A 19,287-nucleotide genomic window follows, 5' to 3' on the forward strand; every position below is an offset into this window, starting at 1 on the left:
CGATGGTTCGTGGTGATTCTAACAAATATGCAAAACATCTCAATTTCTCATGTAGTAGTTACAACCAAACATGCAAACATCTCAATTTCTTATGTAGTAGTTACAATTGAGATATTACTATGCCACAAAAAGATTCTACAAAATGAGGTGAATGTTTCCAAATGTTTGATTAATATTGGACGTGGCTATATTGAATAATTCAATGAATTAGCAGCAATATTCTTGGACAAATTCAAGGATACAGTGGCACACACAAGTTGAAATAATCTAATATTTAATTGGATAGAGACTAACCGATAACAGTTTGAAATTGAATAAAAAAGTGAATAGGAAGATAACAGTTTTTGAAGTAAGACACGCCAAAACATTAAAAGGAATGTCAAATACTCGAATGTCATTCCGTCTCGTATTAGGTTGCCGACCTGAAGTGAACTAGTCTACGAACAAATCATATAAATTCTACCATTGAAACTGTTATATTTTATTACGATTATTAAATTATTATTGCTACTATGCCTCCTGTCTAAATGACTACTATTAATTTATTTTTAATTTTGATTGGAGTAGCTTTAAGTTTACGACCAACCTAAGCAATCGAGCGGAAGATTAGTTTGGTTCCTTTTTGTTTTACCTTTTTTTTCATACGCATCAAATTATCTAAAAAGTTCAAATACAGTTTTGGTCCTTCTGAATAAAACGATAACATACAGCCATATAAGCGACCTCACCTAAGAAGTTAAATATAGACAGAATCTGTCGGAGTCACTCTATTGTTGTCTCAACACCAAAAGTCCACATCACTTTATATAAGTGTTGAGTGTGAAGTGAAGTTAGACTTGGAGTGGAACCGGTAGCAAGAGAGAGAGAACATCGAATTAGGATTAGAGATTACAAGACCAAGATGAGAAAGATAAAATGGCATACCATCTAAAAATCAATAACTAGTTGTAGATATCATTGGGCAAGTCTCTTCTGACTTGCTCATTACGGAATTAAATAGTTTACGGTGTATCTCCAATGCTTTTAACAAAAAAATATATTTGAATTACTGGCAATATGTCATAAAGATGTAAAAGTTGCATTAATTAAAAGTTAATTATTTTTATTGGCTATATAAACTTCATCGTAACCTTTTCAATGTAATCAATATTATCATTATTGATCGCTTCCTATTATACTTTTCTTTCGTCTAAAATAGTAATAATATGCATTGATGATGAATACAATTCCTAATATACTTTTCTACAATTTTCTCTTTAGCTTCCATGTAATATGCATTCTTGATCAATACAATTCCTATTATTCTTTTCTACAATTTTCTCTCATCATTCACTTGCATCTAGAATAGTAATAATATGCATTTTATAGGATATCTTACAACACTTCTTCTCCAGAGTTTTACTTACATGAGTACATAACCACCAATTGATGTCAAAACCTAGAGGCTTTTCCCCTAACAATTTCGACCAACCCGGCTTTCAAAACGTTAGCCTAATGGATAAATACTAGTACAAAATAGTGTACTTCAAATTACAACATTCATTAAACTAGCTGTTAAAACCTAAACGATTAGATTTGTTTGTGGATTTACATACATTCAACATCCGATTTCTGCATAGTCTCAAACCCTATTCAAACTGATGATCAAGTTACGTCTGGGACACCTCAAAATCGCCAAGCCTTTTAAAACCCAACCACTCCTTTGCAATTTAGGTCATATGTCCATTTATTTTCTCCTCTTCCCCTGCAACAATAGCATGGTCTGCTTCAGTAACAAAGCAACAAGAAAGAATACAATACATGTTTAGCAAGTATACACACCGTGTTAGCATAATCATCCATAGTTAACTGCTTTCGCTTCTTCGCAGAAGACGGACTCTCAGTCTGTCTTGCCAAAGCCCGTTTTGTTGGAGTCATGCTCTGAATTATTGTCAAACTTTAGTACGAGATAAATTCATAATGAAAGCAATATTAAAAACCAAGGATAAATTCTAATGAAAACTTACTTTAATAAACAAGAATGATTTTGGGTTTACGAAGAGAAACTAACCTTGGCAAGTTTCTTCTCTTTGCGAGCTTGTCTCTCCCTCTCATCGTATTCCTGGTTTTCCTTTTCTACCAGCCGAATAAGAGTGTCACACCTCCTTGCCAGTTCCTGTGTTGTGCGAGACTTAACAAACCAATCAAATCTAAACAAGGGTGAAGTTCGAAATGCTGCCTTCAACTCATCCCAGTTCCCATAGCCAAGTTTGTGAACCATGCATATCTGCAAATTTATAGCAGAAAAACTGAGAAAGAAAAAGGTTTTCACTAAGGACAGTGGTGGGAATGAAAAAACAAATAAAGTTCCTACCATGAATCTGTCGCATTCTTCATTGTATAACTTCCCTTTGTTTTGCCCATACTGTATCTTCAATTCTAACCAAGGATTCTTGTAGCGGTCCAATTTCTTTCCGATAGCTTTCATGATCTCATCCTTCCGAGAAATTCTAGCCTCCCCCCTCTCAATGTTTTTGATTATTCTGTCATAATCTGCAGAAAACAATTCAAATTTAACAAATTTGGCAGAGCCTTGACACTTCAATGAGAAACTAATTTCAAGCTACAATTGATAAATCAACACACAAACATATAAAAATAACTGATACAGAAAGATGCTGCATTTCATCTCAACATAGCACTAAATAAGTCCATATCAAAATACAAACCACACAAGTTGTTTGTTGGCTATATGAAAGCCTAAATTGAGTTTTGAAAAAAATAACTGCAATTATCAGATATAAACTGATTTGGATTTGGCTAAGTATTTTGATACCGTGTTCAAAAATATACAATAAAAGCTTTTTTCAGACACACCCACATTGGCTGTAACATACCATTTAGTTCCCTGTATCTTTCTCTGAAGACCTTTGCATATCTTTCAACTTCCTCCTCAGATTTTCCTTCCATCTCAGAAGCAATACTTTCAATATCATTTCGACCATATTTCTCACAGGCCCTGAGGAAGGTATTAAAATCTTTTCGGCTCCATGATGAAAATCCCTATATTGACCAGATAACAAAACTAAATAAAAGGTCCATATGAAAGTCTAGTTTGCAAAAAGGGAGGAATTGTTCACCTCTTCAAGTAGGCGTTCCTTTTCTTCCAACTCTTCAGCAGTCAATTGTTCTCCCATATCTAAATATTCAATACATCATAATTAAAATTAAATATATACATGTAGAAAGAAGTCAAAACATAAGTCTGCAGAATACTCGTGTACCTTCTGGTTCATCAACATCTATCGAGTCCTTTACCTGATTCTTCTGATGTGTTTGCTGAAAATTTCATTAAATAAGTGCTGAAAAGTATGTACACAAGCTAAACCTAAAAATCATAAATATGCAAATTCATTTTAAATAAACTTACCATGAGATAGCGTACTTCCTTTTCATACAGCTCAGTCAGCCTTTGAGTGTTGAAAAACTGGAAATCGTGCCTGGAGGCAGAAGAACAAAAAAACTATCAGTAATAACAGAAGCTTCATGGTAAAAGGAAAAATGGAGTGTAGAAACTTACAGCTGAGGCATCCTAGGAATGCGAGGCTCCTTGGGTTTAGTGGGACCTCCTTGGCGCATGGTTTGCTTGAAGTATTCAGACTCTGAGTAACTACAAGAACCCAACAAACCAGCATATCATGTCATAAAAATATGCTGAATAAAACTGGATGTATAAAATGTAAACTTTTGTAAGGGACTCCTTACTTGCGCTTCCGCTCCCTTTTTGGTGGCTCAATCCAGTTTTCACTCACAATTTTTTTGAAATCAAGTTTGCTCTCATCCTTTATTTAAAAAAGGAAAATGAACTGTCAATGGTAGTGAAATAATAGATAAGGGAGCAAGAGATAGTAGATTGATATAAAGCAAATTAAAATAGTTGTCAAAGACACAATAAAATGTAACTTTACCTTCTCATCATCAAAGTCATATAATTCGGCAGCTACAAAAACAAAGTAGAGATTTTAGTAACTCCAAACTAATTAAAAACTGAAAGCATAAAACGTGTAAACATAAAGCCATTGTTGTTTACAAATCTAAAATATAGTCATAAATTGCATACTGTCATCCATCTTAAATTTGATTGCATCTTCAGTAAATTTCTTCATCTTGGCATCAAGCTCTGCAGTTGCTTCTTCTCCTTTAGCAATAATTCTATCAATATCCTCGTCTGTAATAGTACTATCCTTGGAACTGAAAACCATTTCAGCCCCAAATCTAACCATTTGAAGCAACTCGTCTTTATTTACCGCTGCACATATAAGCCAATGGAACTAATGTTAGACAAACGATACCCCATCCAGTAATGAGACAAGAAATATCGCTCAGCAAATCCTTACTCTTCTGCTCGGCCAATCGCCCCTGTTGAATCACCAGAGCATCAAGTGCAAGCTTTTTGTAAGCCCTTTCAATTACTTTCTCCTCAATTGTATACTGTACCATAACCCTGATGCAATGAGATACTAACACATACACAGTGATTAAAAATGGAATGGACAAATAAAGTTCAAAATTGCAAACCTCAGTGCAAAAACGGAAAACTTGAACTTCTTTCTTTTGACCTATCCTATGAGCACGATCCTGAGCCTGCAAATCAACTTGTGGGTTCCTGTCGTGAAACCACAAACCATTAACAAGCAATAATGATTATGGCACAGGTACAAATCAGATAAGTGCATCCACAACCGTTTGAAATACTGACCAGTCACTATCATACAGAATGACGACATCAGCAGTAGCAAGATTAATACCAAGACCTCCGGCTCGGGTTGATAATAAGAACACAAATTTCTCACTTCCTGGTTTGTTGAAAGCATCAATGGAGGCATCACGATCATCCCCACCAGTATTGCCATCTATGCGACAATATTGATATCCACGAAACATTAAATAATCTTCAAGTATGTCTAGCAGCCTAGTCATCTGGGGGAAAAAGCAGAAATTAAGCACCGAAAAAAATACAAAATGAAAAAAAAAATGAATGAGAACTATTACAAAGGGTTGCAAAATATATGAACTTCACAATTGTCAATGACAAGAATCATATTCCATCAGAACAAACCTGTGAAAATATAAGGACCCTAGAATCACGCTCTTTTAATTTAGGAAGTAACTTATCCAACAGAACCATTTTGCCTGCAAATGATTTTTTTCAAAAACAAATTACACATTTTATTAATCAACCCAGAAAAAACTTCTAAAGTATGTCTTAAACTGAACAAAACTTACCAGCATTAGTAATGAGATGGTCTCCTGTTGTATAGGGAGGACCAGGTTCAGCACCTTGGAAAAGATATGGATGATTACAACATTTACGTAGTTGCATAGCTATATTCAGGAGGCGCTTCCGCTCTCCGCCAGCATTAACGACCTCGAGATCCTTCTGCAGAAGTGCTTTATAATATTGTTTCTGCATTTGTGACATGCCCACTTTAAGAATGGTTTCTTTTTTCGGGGGCAACCCTTTCTCAACATCTGACTTCAACCTTCGAAGGAGAAATGGTCGGAGGACCTTGATATACAAAGGAAATGAAAATGTCAATGCATCAGATTAACACTAAAGAGTTAAGGCAAGACAACAATCAAAAGAGAGTTCTATAAGTTACCTTATGTAATTGTTGAACAACCTCCTGTTGGTCATTTTCACCAGAGATTTGAAACCATTCATCAAAGGTTTCCGCGGAACTAAAAATTTCGGGAAGAAGAAAATTGAGAAGAGACCAAAGTTCATGAAGATTATTCTGCACCATTAAAAGAGGTCATGAACAAAAACAAAAATACTAGAAAGGAATCATAATCCACAATTCAAATAAGCCAGAAAAACATATCATCCAGCAGTTTAAGCTGCAAGACAGAAGTAAAAGCCAGTAATAAAATAACAGTAAATAACAATACTAAAACTTTAACCAAGGCAAAGTTACATGAACACTAAATAATAGTACTAAGACTTTAGCCAATGCAAGGTTACATATCATCTAATTCTTGTATCCTGTTAATCAACCTCATTTGCCTGTTAACAAAAAATATAAGCAATTTCCTTGCCAATAATGAAATTGTTGTATAGCATATAAAAAAGGTTCTGGAAGAACGGACAATACTCTTTCCTTACTGTAATCGCAATAAATGTGGTCTGGCCTACTGCAATAAATGAATATAGATAAAAATAGACACATTTAGAAATTTAACATTGCCACAACACTCTCCAACACTACTAACAGTTCTTTCATTTGAAGATCTGATTTGATTGACATAAATGACATCATACCTGAAGTGGTGTGCCAGTAATAAGGAGGCGATAGTTTGTGTTGTAAATCCTCATTGTTTTAGACAGCAATGAATTCTCATTCTTGATTCGATGAGCTTCATCAATAATTATGTAGCGCCAACTAAATCGACGCAGAGTAGACTTCTCCTTGATAGCCATTTCAAAACTTGTAACACAAACATCAAACTTCCCAGCAACCAACAAATCCTCTCTTATATGTCTCTGCAGCAAATTAAAATCGTTAGGACAAAAAGAGTTATAATTAGGCATCAATTATTACTATTGCCGAAATAATTAAACCGAGCAGAGCTGGTCATACCCTTTCTTCAGGGTTGCCAAGGAATTTTACAGCACGCAAAACAGGACAAAAGCGACGGATCTCATTCATCCAATTCCCAAGAGTTGATTTTGGAGCAACCACCATGTGAGGACCTTTGATCCCTCTGAATTCATGCAAGTAACCCATTAAAGATATAGTTTGCAATGTTTTACCAAGCCCCTGCAAATCATGTTTGTTTGTCATGATTAATAAAAATCAATTCATTAATAACATCAATGCCCTACCCTCTAAGTAAGGCATCTAAATCAACCCAGTTTATCAAACAACACGTGACAAAGTTAATGCAATGAGGCACATCTGCAAGCCCAAAATCAAACACATACCATCTCATCAGCCAAAATTCCATTTATTCCATTCTCATACAAACGTATGAGCCAGTTTAGTCCAGCCAATTGGTAATCCCTCATCTTCCCTTGAATACCTGTAATAAAGATATTAACCACGAATATAAAGATACACATGTAAATCAAAAGGCCACAAAAAAGTTGATTTAACAGCAATCCATCAGATCTTTAGACGGTAAACAAGAAAGCAACCAGAGAACGGTGTAAAAGCATGGGGGAAGAATCCAGAATGCATTTTAAGAATGGTCCATTGAATCCTACCATCAGAATAAAAGCCAAATATTTGGCATATCTAAAAGTTCCCTGAGAACTTATTCTTTCAACGCACACCCTTATCCCACATTATGACTAAAATGCAAATTTTCAAATATAGATAGAAGAGGAGGCGATAGACGAAGAGCAGGACAGAAAATTAAACATGCATCGCGTATGTGGAAAAAAAATTAAAAATATTTAAAAGGCAAACATAATGGTGTAAACCATGCAAGCAAGCACATAAGCACATAGAAAGAACATTTACATGATGGTTGTGTCACCAAACGGGTGTTTGCAACACCATCTTCTTCATCTTTCAAGTACTCTTCATCTTCCTCTTCCTCGGTCACTTTTGATGCATGGCGACCCCTAAAACAGGCAATATTAAATGTCAAATAAGTTTGTTTGTACTGAACAGTGAGAATTCTTAGCTATTTGACTGAAAACCAAAGTCTTTACCATTGTTGTCAATCACAGATCGCGATTAATTTAAATTCCGCTACGCTATAGTGCTACTATGCTATATATATCTCAGATCACAATTTGACCACTTTGTACTAAATAGCATCCTGTGGATCAATAGCAAATTGATTGGATTCCACTATGCTATATGGCTATATCGCCGCTATTGCCATCACTGACACAGGCACTTTTCGAATATTAAACGAGGGTTGATGACATACAATTGCAGATCACAATTTGTTCAAATTATGCTACGCTATAGTGCTACTATTGCTGCTATTTGACAACACTTTGTACTATATGGCTATATCGCCGCTATTGCCATCACTGACACAGGCACTTTTCGAACATTAAACGAGGGTTGATGACATACAATTGCAGATCACAATTTGTTCAAATTATGCTACGCTACAGTGCTGCTATTTGACAACACTTTGTACTAAATAGCATATCGCAGAGCAATAGCGGATTGATCAAATTCCACTATGCTATAGCGCCGCTATAGCTTGCTAGTTGACAACATAAACCAGCATAGATTAAAAAAATTATCAATCAGAAGCACATTTTGAACATTAAATGAGGGTTGATGACATATAATAATTTAATTACATAAATTTGATTTGAATTGGAAGTCTTTTAACAATTTAATTACATTAAAATAAATACATAAATGCCTCTGCTAGTTGATCTGAATCACTTAATGAAGACCCAATCCATCTGTACATCAATTATTTAATGCTAGTTCGTTTCTAAAATTTCATTGGCATATGAAATTTTAGTTAAAAAATAACCTGAAACTTTGACATGATAAAGGTATAACTTATGGTGTAATGTGAATAGTAAATATAATCAATTTTTTAGCAATAACAGAAAAAGACAGGTTAATATCATGATGGCATAGTATAGTAAGCATGAATCTTAGAAATATACCCTCCTCTTGACTTCTTTTGAGATGAGGATTGATCGCCTTTTGCGAAATGCGCAAACAGCTCAGTCTGCTGTAAGAGATACTTCAAACGCCCCTTTCCTCTATTGTTCTGAATTATATTATATATCAGGGTATTATACTTGACAACCGTGTCATAAATTATAACACATAAAAAAAAGTAGTTTAGTAGTGTAATAACAGTTATACGTACCATGTCAGCCTCGATGGCTGCATTTTGAGCATCCAATATCTCCTGAACTTTCTGTTTCTTCATTTTTTGCATTTCTCTTAGTCTAGCCTTCTCACGTTGGCTGATTGCAGGAACTTCATTATCTTCTCCCTGAAGCCACGCAACAAAAATAACTTGTTACCACATTGTTTATCTTACACAGAAAACCAACCTCCCTCTCTCTCCTCTTCCTCCTCCTCTCTCTAGCATGCATATCTTCACCGATTTTTCAAGTCAAGTCAAGTCAACAAAACTCAACTTCAAATTCGTCTAAACATCTCGATAGCAAAACATGCATGGTCAAATCATGAGCAAAAAAAAAAAGAGCATAAACCCTAGGGTAGTATGCAGCGAAGCAAAAAATGATTACAAACAACACCGCAAAAAAAATAGTTCTACCTGTTCATCGTCATCACCGTCTTCAGCAGCAGCAGGATCATCATCGGAGTCCGGCGGATTATCTCCGGCGACTTCATCGTCGTCCGAACTAGCTGGACGAGCTACAGCCTCCAACTCCTCTTCATCTTCTTTCTCGTTTATCTGTTCATTCACTTGCTCTTCCTCCGATGAACTCGAAGAATTGGAGAATGCTTCGTCGGAAGAAGCTTGTGGTTTCGAAGGTTTAGCCATGGATGCTCAATTTACAAATTCAAGGGTTTGTAAGCAAAGAAAACTCAAAGAAAGATTGTAATAATTAATGTATTAATTAATTTTTGAAGTCACTACTATGGTTATAAGATTTAGGGAAAAATATGGTTGTAATTGCGATGTTTATAGCCGTTCGATTAAGAAAGTAAATGTGGGGTTACAACGTGAAGGGAATCGGTGTTTCCCGCCATGGGTTTGGAAAATGGATTTTTCCCACCTGTGTACACCCAGGCCCGTCATTAATGGACTCTTTTTGCTTTAGGCCCAAATCAATTCATGAAGCCCACTAAATATAATAGAAGACTAGTTGTTTCTGATAGTTGCCAAAAAAATAAAATTGTTTTGATACAAAATTGGAGAAACTACAAAAAAATTAGCATGTATATTATCATATATGCATGTCTAAACTAAATGGATGGAATCAAGTAATTGACAAGTTTTGGTTAGGATCAAATCAATGAGGAGTATTGCGATATTTTTTACCTAACTTCTTTTTTGTTATATTTTATTTATTTTATAACTGAATTTTAGATTACTATTCTATAAATATAAAAATCAAGATAAAAATCATAATTGCAAATCTAAATGGTGAGATATGAATTAAGTTTTGGGTAATATATATATTATAATAGTGCAAGATATACTAAGATTTATTTAATCCATAAAAATAAGAGAATATGTACCTTCTACAATTAAAACAAGTGACTTGAAAGGTGATGGAGAATTATGTGATCTAATCTTATATTTTGTGTTAAACTACAAAAAAGATTAACAAATAACATTATATGTCGAGTAAGGTATTTTTTTAGTTTATAAAATGGATGATGTTTTGTCTTTTGAGAAAATAAAGGTAATTTAGATATATAAATTATTATAAAAACTCATTTATCTATTTGTAATTAGTGTGAGGTATCACATTCTTACTCACGCGTATTAATGTGACGTTTTAATATTTTAACATGTGAATAATAATATTATATATTTACACATCATTATAAAAAATAAAAAATTTAAACACAAATTTAGGTGAAAGTTATTTTAATTTATTTTTCTTTAAATTTAAAATTTATTTTTTGAAGCTCATTTACATACACTATAAATGATATATAATTACGTCGTTAATGAATCATAACAATCATATCATACAAAATGTTAGACTTTAATTTAATTAATTTTAACATCACAAATATGATCAACTATTATTGCTGACTAAGTATTATCCATTATTATTTATTGATAGATAATTATTTTTTACATAAAAATTAATGTATTTTTGTTTTGAAAAAAAGTAGTATATATTTTTCTTACGTTCAAAGTGGAAAGGAGTAATTTTTTAAAAGAAGATTGATCAAATTACATCAATATAATTTATATCAATATTACACCATTTAATAAAGTTTTAATCGAAATAAATTTTACAGAATCCAATCCATGAATTGAAAATTTCCATTAGTATAATTTTATCTTTCATCAAAATACCTGTATCTATCGCAATAAGGGCATGGTTTTTTAATACTCCAATTTGTCCTAGATAAAATAATTTCCTAAAATCAATACAGAAAGAAGTGCTTAAGAAAAAACAAGATAAAGCTGAAACTATATACACACAAGATTCCAATACGATCCGCGTATACAACAGAACAGTAAACAATAAGTTACTAAATAGTTAATTAATAAGCCATTAATTATTAATTAATAAACAATTAGTAAAGAGTTCTATACGTAACGGAAATGACGAAATCAACCCCAGCGACGTCGTAATCACGCTAGTTCTTTCTTGTTGTTCTCCCCATCCAACCCAAACCCCAAATTGTTATTTCTATGACTCTTTGACTTCTCCATTTTTCCCCTTCTCACCGGAAAACCCCTTCGCCGGAAAACCTTCACGGCGGTGGAAAAAGTTATCATTTCGAAGCGCTCCTTTTACACACGTATTAAACTATTCAATTTTCTCCTAAACATTACTCTATTATTTTTTTTGGAACTTTGCTCCTAATTTATTTGATTATTTGAATTGTACGTGCACCTACTTTGTTATTGAAGTAATTGACGTTTTCTTCACGGAAAATTAATTTGTATTTTCTCTTCTTACGGTATTCCTGTAGTTTCAATTGCAGGGTGTATAGTATGGGGAAAACTTGGTGCTTCATATTGGTTACATCGTTATGCCTTTTTGCCTTTTCAGATGGTAGAGGTAAAAAGTTGAACTTTGCATTAATGCTCTTTGGTTTATAATATTGTTTGTTATATGTTTCTATGTAATATTTCAATTCATTCGATTAGTTTAGTTTTGCTGTTGAATTTGATTCATATTGTTTGTTTGGTTTGTGGAATGGAGCTTTTTATTCTGAGTGTTGGAAAATAGGGCACATAGTTAGAAGATTGACAATCCCTTTTGAAAGTTAGAAGATTATATTTTTGGGTGTGGCCTTGCATGTTTTGCTCTTTAAAATTTGTTTGGTGATTTTTGCTGTGTAAAATTAGGTTAGGTATCTTGAAATTTATCTTTCAAGTTTTTAGAACATTTATCTGTGCATATTCAATAGCAAAATACCAAATTAAAAGATAGGGATAATATTGTGGGCCATTCAACTTCAAAGTATGTCCTTTTATTGGTATCCGTCTGAATAATGCATGACTCATAGATGAGATGTTTCTTTTTCTGTTTTTGAAGAAGTCAATGAACGATTTACGTATGCAGATACTTCTATAGTATAGATGAACAAATATGAAGTCGTGTGATATGAAGAAATTACATTCTGAACCATAGTCTTGTGTTATTGTGGTTCTTTCACATTTGCATACCAATGATGCATTTTTCATTGCAGAACTAAAGGCTAGACATACAAGTAAACTTGCCCAGTACAATCATACTCTTGCTACAATATTAGTGGAATATGCTTCTGCGGTGAGTTCTTTAGGAATTGGAAATGTTTAACCTAAGCAGTACACAGAGAGGAATTTTAATCATTATGCATATGCAGATTATTTGTATTCTAATATTATCATGGAGGGTTGATCAGGAATCTAGGATTGTAATGAAAATTTCAAGTTTCAACCTGGCTTTATTTAAATAGGTTTTAAGTATGCCACTTCAAGCTATATCTTCTTTAAATCTCTGGTAAACCACTGTCTTTAATTATGGTTTTGCACAAGAAAAGCACAACTTAAATGATTTAATAATTGAGGGACCTTCTCACATGCCAATCCCAATGGAGAGATTCCCTATCCTGGCCAGCTAGGCCATAGCCAAAACAAGCCAAACTATCAATTATTGCACTTTATCACAATGGCATAGACTTTAGAGTTTAAGTTATTTTGCTCGCATGATGTAGTGAATCTAAAGTTTCATTACATGCATTTGATTTAACTCCTGTTTGGTCTAGGCAAACCATGTGGGAGTTCTGTATGAATTATATACAAGGACTGAAGTAGGTTTGGTTCTTGCAGGTATACTTGTCAGATTTGACTCAACTTTTTACTTGGACATGCTCTAGATGCGGTGATTTGACCAAGGTGCTGAAAATGTGAACATTAATTTAGCTTTACTTGTTCACTCAAGTCGTGATTGAGTTTTGAATTATTCACATTCTAGTATTCTACTAATTTGACTCTTCTTTTAAAATAGTTGGTCTAAATATCTATTAAATGGAAACAGGGATTTGAAATTATAGAGTTGGTTGTTGATGTCGAGCATTGCTTACAGGTTGGTAAACTCTGATCACAGATCAATGTTCCTTTAAATCATAGAAATAATTAATTATCTTTATTTTCTTTCTACTCGTTAATTATATCTATTCTATTAATGTACTCTTTGTCCTTATGTAATTATCACGTCCTATGCTAGGCGTTTGTTGGAGTGGCCGATGATCCGCATGCTATTATCATTGCATTCAGAGGAACTAATGAACACAGGTCGATTTTCTTGTGGGCTTAAATTTAGTGTGTTATTTGGGTCCAAGTTTCTGTAGCCACCATTAAAATGGATCTATTGGAGTTTAGTGTTATATGTATGCATAAACAAGAGGCCTGCATATTTTAGAAACAAGAAATAACTTTTACTTATGCATGTGTAGTTTGTATGAACATATATTCACATCATGCACATAATTATAAGCTAAGAAATTGTTTTTATTTGATTTATTATGAATGAAATTATTACTCTCCTGAAGGCAGTGAGCATAAGTGATTAAGTTGTATGAGTAATATGTTTTCAAAAAAAGTAAAATGGGTTATTTTCTGCTTTACCTGCTTCACCCATGCATTTCTGTGTTTGTAAAAAGATTATGTTTGAGACCTTGTATGTCATATTTTGTTCTGTTTGAAAGGGTCAGCGGCTAGATTATATCTATAAATGAAGAAAGCATTCACAGTCATGATTAGGATCTTGTAAATCATTGTTATGTTTGTTTAGAAAACATAATCTCTTTTATATTGACCTTCGCGAGAACGTGATGACATATCATTTTACCATGAAGAAAACATTTGTCCATAAACACATGTTTAAAAGGAAAACACTTTTAAATCTTTCAGATTTTTGGCTCACTTCTGAGATACTTTATTTATACTCTTAGCTGATTTGTTTGAAATTGCTTTTATACAGTTTACAGAACTGGATCGAAGATTTATATTGGAAGCAGCATGAAATTAATTATCCAGACATGGATGATGCAATGGTGTGTGGCATGAAAGGTTTAGTCTTACTTTTTGCTTTGTAATATTGTCCGTTCTGAAATATCACCACTGTCTCCAGGTACATCGTGGTTTTTATATGGCATACCACAATACAACAATACGTCCTGCTGTTTTAGAGGCCGTTGAAAGAGCAAAGAAGTTTTATGGAGATATTAAAATTATAGCAACAGGGCATTCAATGGGAGGGGCAATGGCTGCGTTTTGTGGACTTGATTTAACGGTAACTATAACTTGTCTCTCATTTTGTGGAAAAAGTATGTGTATTTTACAATTGACAGCTATGCACAAGTTTGACAAATATTTTTTGACATGGATCAAAGATGTAGTTAGAGAAGTACCTTTTGAGTTGAAAAGGCTAATATTGTTTAGGAGACACCATTAGAAAAAGCTATGCTATAAATGGTTTTTCTGAAAGTCTATTGTTTTGACAGAGCTCAATGGCATTGGTCATTTAGTAGGAAAATATTTGTTGTTGTTATTCTAAAAAAGCCTAGGCCTTGTCTATTTTAAAAAAAGTCTTGGGCCTGTCGTAGGCCCCTGTTGAGCGGTCTGACCTATTCCCACCCCTAATGCCAAATAAGTTAAAATGACAAAGTTAAAACTAAAATTCAACTTACTCCGCTCATGGACACTCTAATTCATAATTTTTTTTATGAATTATTGATTAATCTCCAGAAACTAATAAGAATAGTGTCCATAATAAAGTCTACAAATTTGCGCTGTTATATGAGAATGCATAATTAATTGTTTGTTTGTACTTTCTTACAGGTAAATCAACAAGAAAAAAATGTTCAGGTTATGACATTTGGACAACCTCGTATTGGGAATGCTGTTTTTGCATCTCTCTACAGCAAACTAGTTCCAAATACAATCCGAGTCACACATGAGCATGATATTGTTCCTCATTTGCCTCCATACTATTACTATTTACCGCAAAAGACATACCAACACTTCCCAAGAGAGGTAAGGCATTGCATAATGAAGTAATGAAATCTGTACTTCAAAACCAGTTATTCTTAAAATATATGTGCTTGTTTGTGTGATAAAATTTGCACGTCTAATAATTTTTAAAAAAAGTTAGAGCATTACAAACAAATACTGTGTGCTATTTTGTTGGTGTCGTTATAGTTTGATGCTCGCGTGTCTATTTTGGTGTGACACAGTAGTATGTGAGATTCCAACTCTGTGCATGCCCAACAATGTGAGAGTTTCCTACTTGTCTTCTCTTGTCTGTTGCTTGGACAACACAATTGCACAATAATTTTATGTTGGTCATTTTGCTTTGTCATGACTCTTTTTTTCAGGAAATATAGCAGGAAATATGCATACCTGCAGAACTTTTTTTCAATTTGGTTTACAGATTTTCAAGAACGTAAGTTGTTGTGGATTGCAGGTATGGCTTTATAACATTGGATTAGGTAGTCTTGTGTACACGGTTGAGAAGATTTGTGATGGATCTGGTGAGGATCCAACTTGCAGCAGGTTAGTCAAAATGTAGAGTTCTTGTAAACTTCGCCACTGCAGTGGATTCCAGGAGAACGATTTTTTTGGCGTATCTCTTAATTTGTATTATGATGATGGTTGGGGGAAGTTTTAACCATCTCCAGCTCTCCATATAGCAGTGATCCTGGACAATATTCAAAAGTGAGTATTCTCAATAATGCTGCCGAAATTTGAATTGTTATTTTTTGCAGGTCAGTGAGTGGGAATAGCATCATAGACCACATGGTCTATTATGGTGTTGACATGGGATCAGATGAACCAGGAATATGCAGAATCGTTATGGATTCTTATGTTATGAGCACTAGCATCAGAGATTTAAGAGGAAACTTCATCTTATCTAGAGATCCTGCAACTCCCCTTCTCAAACTGAGTAGGGAGTTTGACAATCAGGAAAAGACCATTGATGTTGATTGAATTGGCATGAGATATCTCATGCAACATAATCGCGGGGTCATTATACTTCTAATTTCTTCTTTATTCACGGTCCTTCCAACTGGCAGCATAAGAATTTTATCAGAAATAGCTGTGACCGGAAGGAGATTGTGTATATAGTCTTGTATATGCCCATCCTTGTATATGTGAATATTAATTCCTGGCATTGATGTTAAGTGTACAATTTCACTTACAAATTCAAGAATTCCAGTCTATTGTATTTTCAAAAGTTTAATTTTTACCAAATTATTTTTCTGTTCCTCTTATTAATTTATTTTTGGTCGGCTTTCTGTTTCTGTGCATATGATATTTCCTTACCAATTAGGGGTTAACTTTTTGTTTGGAGATGATATTTATATCATATCAATTACTTGAAATACTTTGCAAGTCTTTTTGAACTTTGGAGAAGTGGGTAGGTAGGAAATAATAGTCACCCGTAACACAAGTCTACCCTATAAATTGTACAAAATTGAATACGCCTGGCAAGTTTTTGAGATGAATAAGCAAACATAAACGGAATGTAATGCTATGCTGGATCAAGATCATGAGCTTATCTCATGTCTACAACTTTTCGACCTTCTTTTTCTTTGACACTGACTGGTTTTTCTATTCTCTTTTCACTTATAAAACATTATTTTGTTGAAGGTTTTAAACTATAGTTTGTAATTAAAGTTACATTGATATATTCCCATATTCTGAAAAACTGCTCCGAATGCACCTTTATTTAAAACTGTGCTCAAAATTCAAGAGTTATTACATCATCTATAATTTAAGTATTTGACTTTTTTAAAAAAATATTTGTCATAGGAGAAAATGTCTCTTTCTCTTTTTTACTATCTTCATTTGGTAAGAAATTTATTTCATAACATATGACCATCAATATTCAATACCAACGCTAATCAAATTTCTTATCAATAAACTTCGTGAAAACATTTCACAAATTATTAATACTTTAAATTTAGATGACGTTGCTCCAAATGCACAAACGTTTATATTATAATATAACTAATTAATATGGGCAATTGAAATATTACATCAGAGTATCAACTAAGTATTAAATTTAGTGGTATTATAAAAAACATGAAAATTTAATATCTTACTTTATTCTTTTTTTATTCGGAATAACATCTTACTTTTATTTTTCATGATTGTAATGATTTTTTGATAGTATGACAATATATTTTCTCCAAATAAATTTTAACCTATAGTCTCTATATTAATTCTAATTGTTCATAATATTATACATTTTGTTTCACATCTTCATGTTTGTTGGATTTTTTAGTGTCTCTACATCTTCTTAATTATTTTCACCTTTAGCTTCGGTGGTCGAAACATTTGTGTCTTCTATAACTTCTTCTGTAGGCAAAACATCTTCCTCTGCATTTACATTTTCTGTACTCATAAGAGAAAACCAAATTAAAAAATTTAAGAATCAACACTTTATAGGATCCATTTCATCCTTAAAAAATATTTTTATTTATGCACAAATATACAACTATGTAACTCATATTGATCTCCGACAATAAATACAAAGACCTATTTAGTTTTTGAAAAACAAAATAAATATCAATTTTTTTGTCTTAAAATTTAAATCAATTTAATAATTAAGAATTCTTCAAACAAATTTAATACTTAACAATTTTAAATGTGATTGAAATTAATTATTAACAAGGACTCAAATGTCCTTGAAAATTATTTGATTCACATTTGATATTTATAAGAATCAGATAAATACTTTTTTTTATTCATAACCAAAATGGTCTGTGTATTTTTTCGTCAAACTAATTTTTTGTGTATTTACTCAAATTGTTCTACAAAGAATAATTTGATCCGCGTTTGAGATTTTTAAGAATCATGTTGGTAATTTTTTTATATCTATACACACCTTTTTTATTTTCTTCAGCAATATTTTTCTCTTCTTCGGCAACAGCGACAATTTCTTCAACATAATTGATTTTCTCATCATTATTCTCTATCAATGTATCATCATTTTTCTCAACTTCATCGAAAGTTCCCTCTACAACATCATCCTCCTTCTTTTCTTCATCATTTGTCTTCTCTTCGTCTTTAACATTGATAACTTCATCTTCAACATCATTAACTTCTTCCTTATCACCTTCTTCAACGCCAACTTCATTTTCCTTCTCTTCCATTTCCACAACTGAACTTACATTATTGTCAACATTGTTGTTTACGTCACTTGTCTGTGTCTTACTTTCTTGTTCTTCTTTGAAGGTGACACTTGATTTTTTGCGATGGAGGGTGGTGGTGTTTCCTGAAGCTACATCATGTTTTGATTTTCCACAACCCATTTTTTTATTTAATTATTTAATTTAATATTCTAGTCTCTTTTTTGTGAATCGATGAGGAGAAAGAGATTGAAATTGAAATGTGGAATGAGTCTGTATTGAATATATAGGAGAAATGTGAAGTTGTTATATGGTTGATATGCGTTGGAGCAAAATAAGGCTTGCATGGGTGTGCTTAGGTGTAATTTAACCAACTCTAGGAAACTGATTTGGCAGGTTTTGTCTGTTTTTCTGTTTCCCCTTTTATACCAAGAATTACCATTATTGAGATTAATTATATTTAAGTGAATATCATTCTTGTCTTTTATTTTAGAGAGTTTGGTGATTCAAATTTACGAAATGATAAATTAATTTTATTGTAAATTACTTCTACTCTATCATCTAATAATATAAAAAAATGCTAAGTTGACACGTTGTTATGAATATTTCTTTAGAATATGTTTTCAAAAAATCAGTATAAGGTTTCCATTTATTTATCACTAATTTGAATGGAAATGATTTCTAATTATAAAATATGGATCCATAAGTTTTTTTTTTAAATTAAAAAGTATTTTATTAGTAAAAAGTTTTTTTAGTTACTTTAGTAAAAATTGGGCGTTTTTTTTTTTTTTCTAATTATGTGTTGATTCTAATTTCATAAGAAGATATGAAATTTTTGAAGTGAATTATTGTGACTGAGAAAATATAACAGTTATCTACTATTTTTATTATTTTAAAAAATAAAGGCAATTATTTACTTAAAGACTTTTTTTTATTAGCAAATAAAATTAACACATGATTAAAAGTATAACGAAAAATATTTTAACCAAATAAACTGTCCTAAATAATCCATAGAATTGAC

At 32.7% G+C, this 19,287-nt stretch overlaps 3 protein-coding genes across 7 annotated transcripts; 1 reads left to right on the plus strand and 2 right to left on the minus strand.

Moving 5' to 3' along the window:
• Positions 1-1,338: 1,338 nt before the first annotated feature.
• Positions 1,339-9,577, minus strand: LOC101494088 (ISWI chromatin-remodeling complex ATPase CHR11). The gene is made up of 25 exons (XM_004485992.4): positions 9,259-9,577; positions 8,842-8,970; positions 8,633-8,739; positions 7,506-7,609; positions 6,965-7,062; positions 6,621-6,800; positions 6,302-6,523; positions 5,643-5,777; positions 5,266-5,548; positions 5,099-5,172; positions 4,739-4,959; positions 4,558-4,645; positions 4,377-4,470; positions 4,100-4,288; positions 3,948-3,979; positions 3,745-3,821; positions 3,560-3,649; positions 3,410-3,479; positions 3,264-3,318; positions 3,120-3,178; positions 2,877-3,042; positions 2,354-2,532; positions 2,051-2,266; positions 1,822-1,920; positions 1,339-1,744 (listed from the first exon to the last, which is right to left on the minus strand). The coding sequence occupies exons 1-25, from the start codon at positions 9,487-9,489 to the stop codon at positions 1,727-1,729; spliced, it is 3,216 nt and encodes a 1,071-aa protein (XP_004486049.1). The 5' UTR covers positions 9,490-9,577; the 3' UTR covers positions 1,339-1,726.
• Positions 9,578-11,279: 1,702 nt separating this feature from the next.
• Positions 11,280-16,392, plus strand: LOC101494614 (lipase-like). Of its 5 annotated transcripts, none has more exons than XM_073364832.1 (11): positions 11,280-11,523; positions 11,613-11,701; positions 12,336-12,415; positions 12,958-13,023; positions 13,166-13,213; positions 13,355-13,422; positions 14,111-14,183; positions 14,261-14,422; positions 14,971-15,165; positions 15,596-15,684; positions 15,897-16,392. In XM_073364832.1, the coding sequence occupies exons 2-11, from the start codon at positions 11,635-11,637 to the stop codon at positions 16,117-16,119; spliced, it is 1,071 nt and encodes a 356-aa protein (XP_073220933.1). In that variant the 5' UTR covers positions 11,280-11,523; positions 11,613-11,634; the 3' UTR covers positions 16,120-16,392. The 5 variants fall into 5 exon arrangements, with proteins under 5 accessions (XP_073220933.1, XP_027186500.1, XP_004486051.1 ...); XM_027330699.2 differs by having other exon boundaries at positions 11,625-11,701; XM_004485994.4 differs by having other exon boundaries at positions 11,280-11,438.
• A 918-nt stretch (positions 16,393-17,310) lies between these two features.
• LOC101494615 (uncharacterized) lies at positions 17,311-18,584 on the minus strand. The gene is made up of 2 exons (XM_073365740.1): positions 18,023-18,584; positions 17,311-17,529 (listed from the first exon to the last, which is right to left on the minus strand). Exons 1-2 carry the CDS (start codon positions 18,447-18,449, stop codon positions 17,435-17,437), a joined length of 522 nt encoding a protein of 173 aa, XP_073221841.1. The 5' UTR covers positions 18,450-18,584; the 3' UTR covers positions 17,311-17,434.
• Positions 18,585-19,287: the final 703 nt, after the last annotated feature.

Source organism: Cicer arietinum, chromosome 1 (assembly GCF_000331145.2).
Source record: "Cicer arietinum cultivar CDC Frontier isolate Library 1 chromosome 1, Cicar.CDCFrontier_v2.0, whole genome shotgun sequence".
NCBI classification, from domain to species: domain Eukaryota; kingdom Viridiplantae; phylum Streptophyta; class Magnoliopsida; order Fabales; family Fabaceae; genus Cicer; species Cicer arietinum.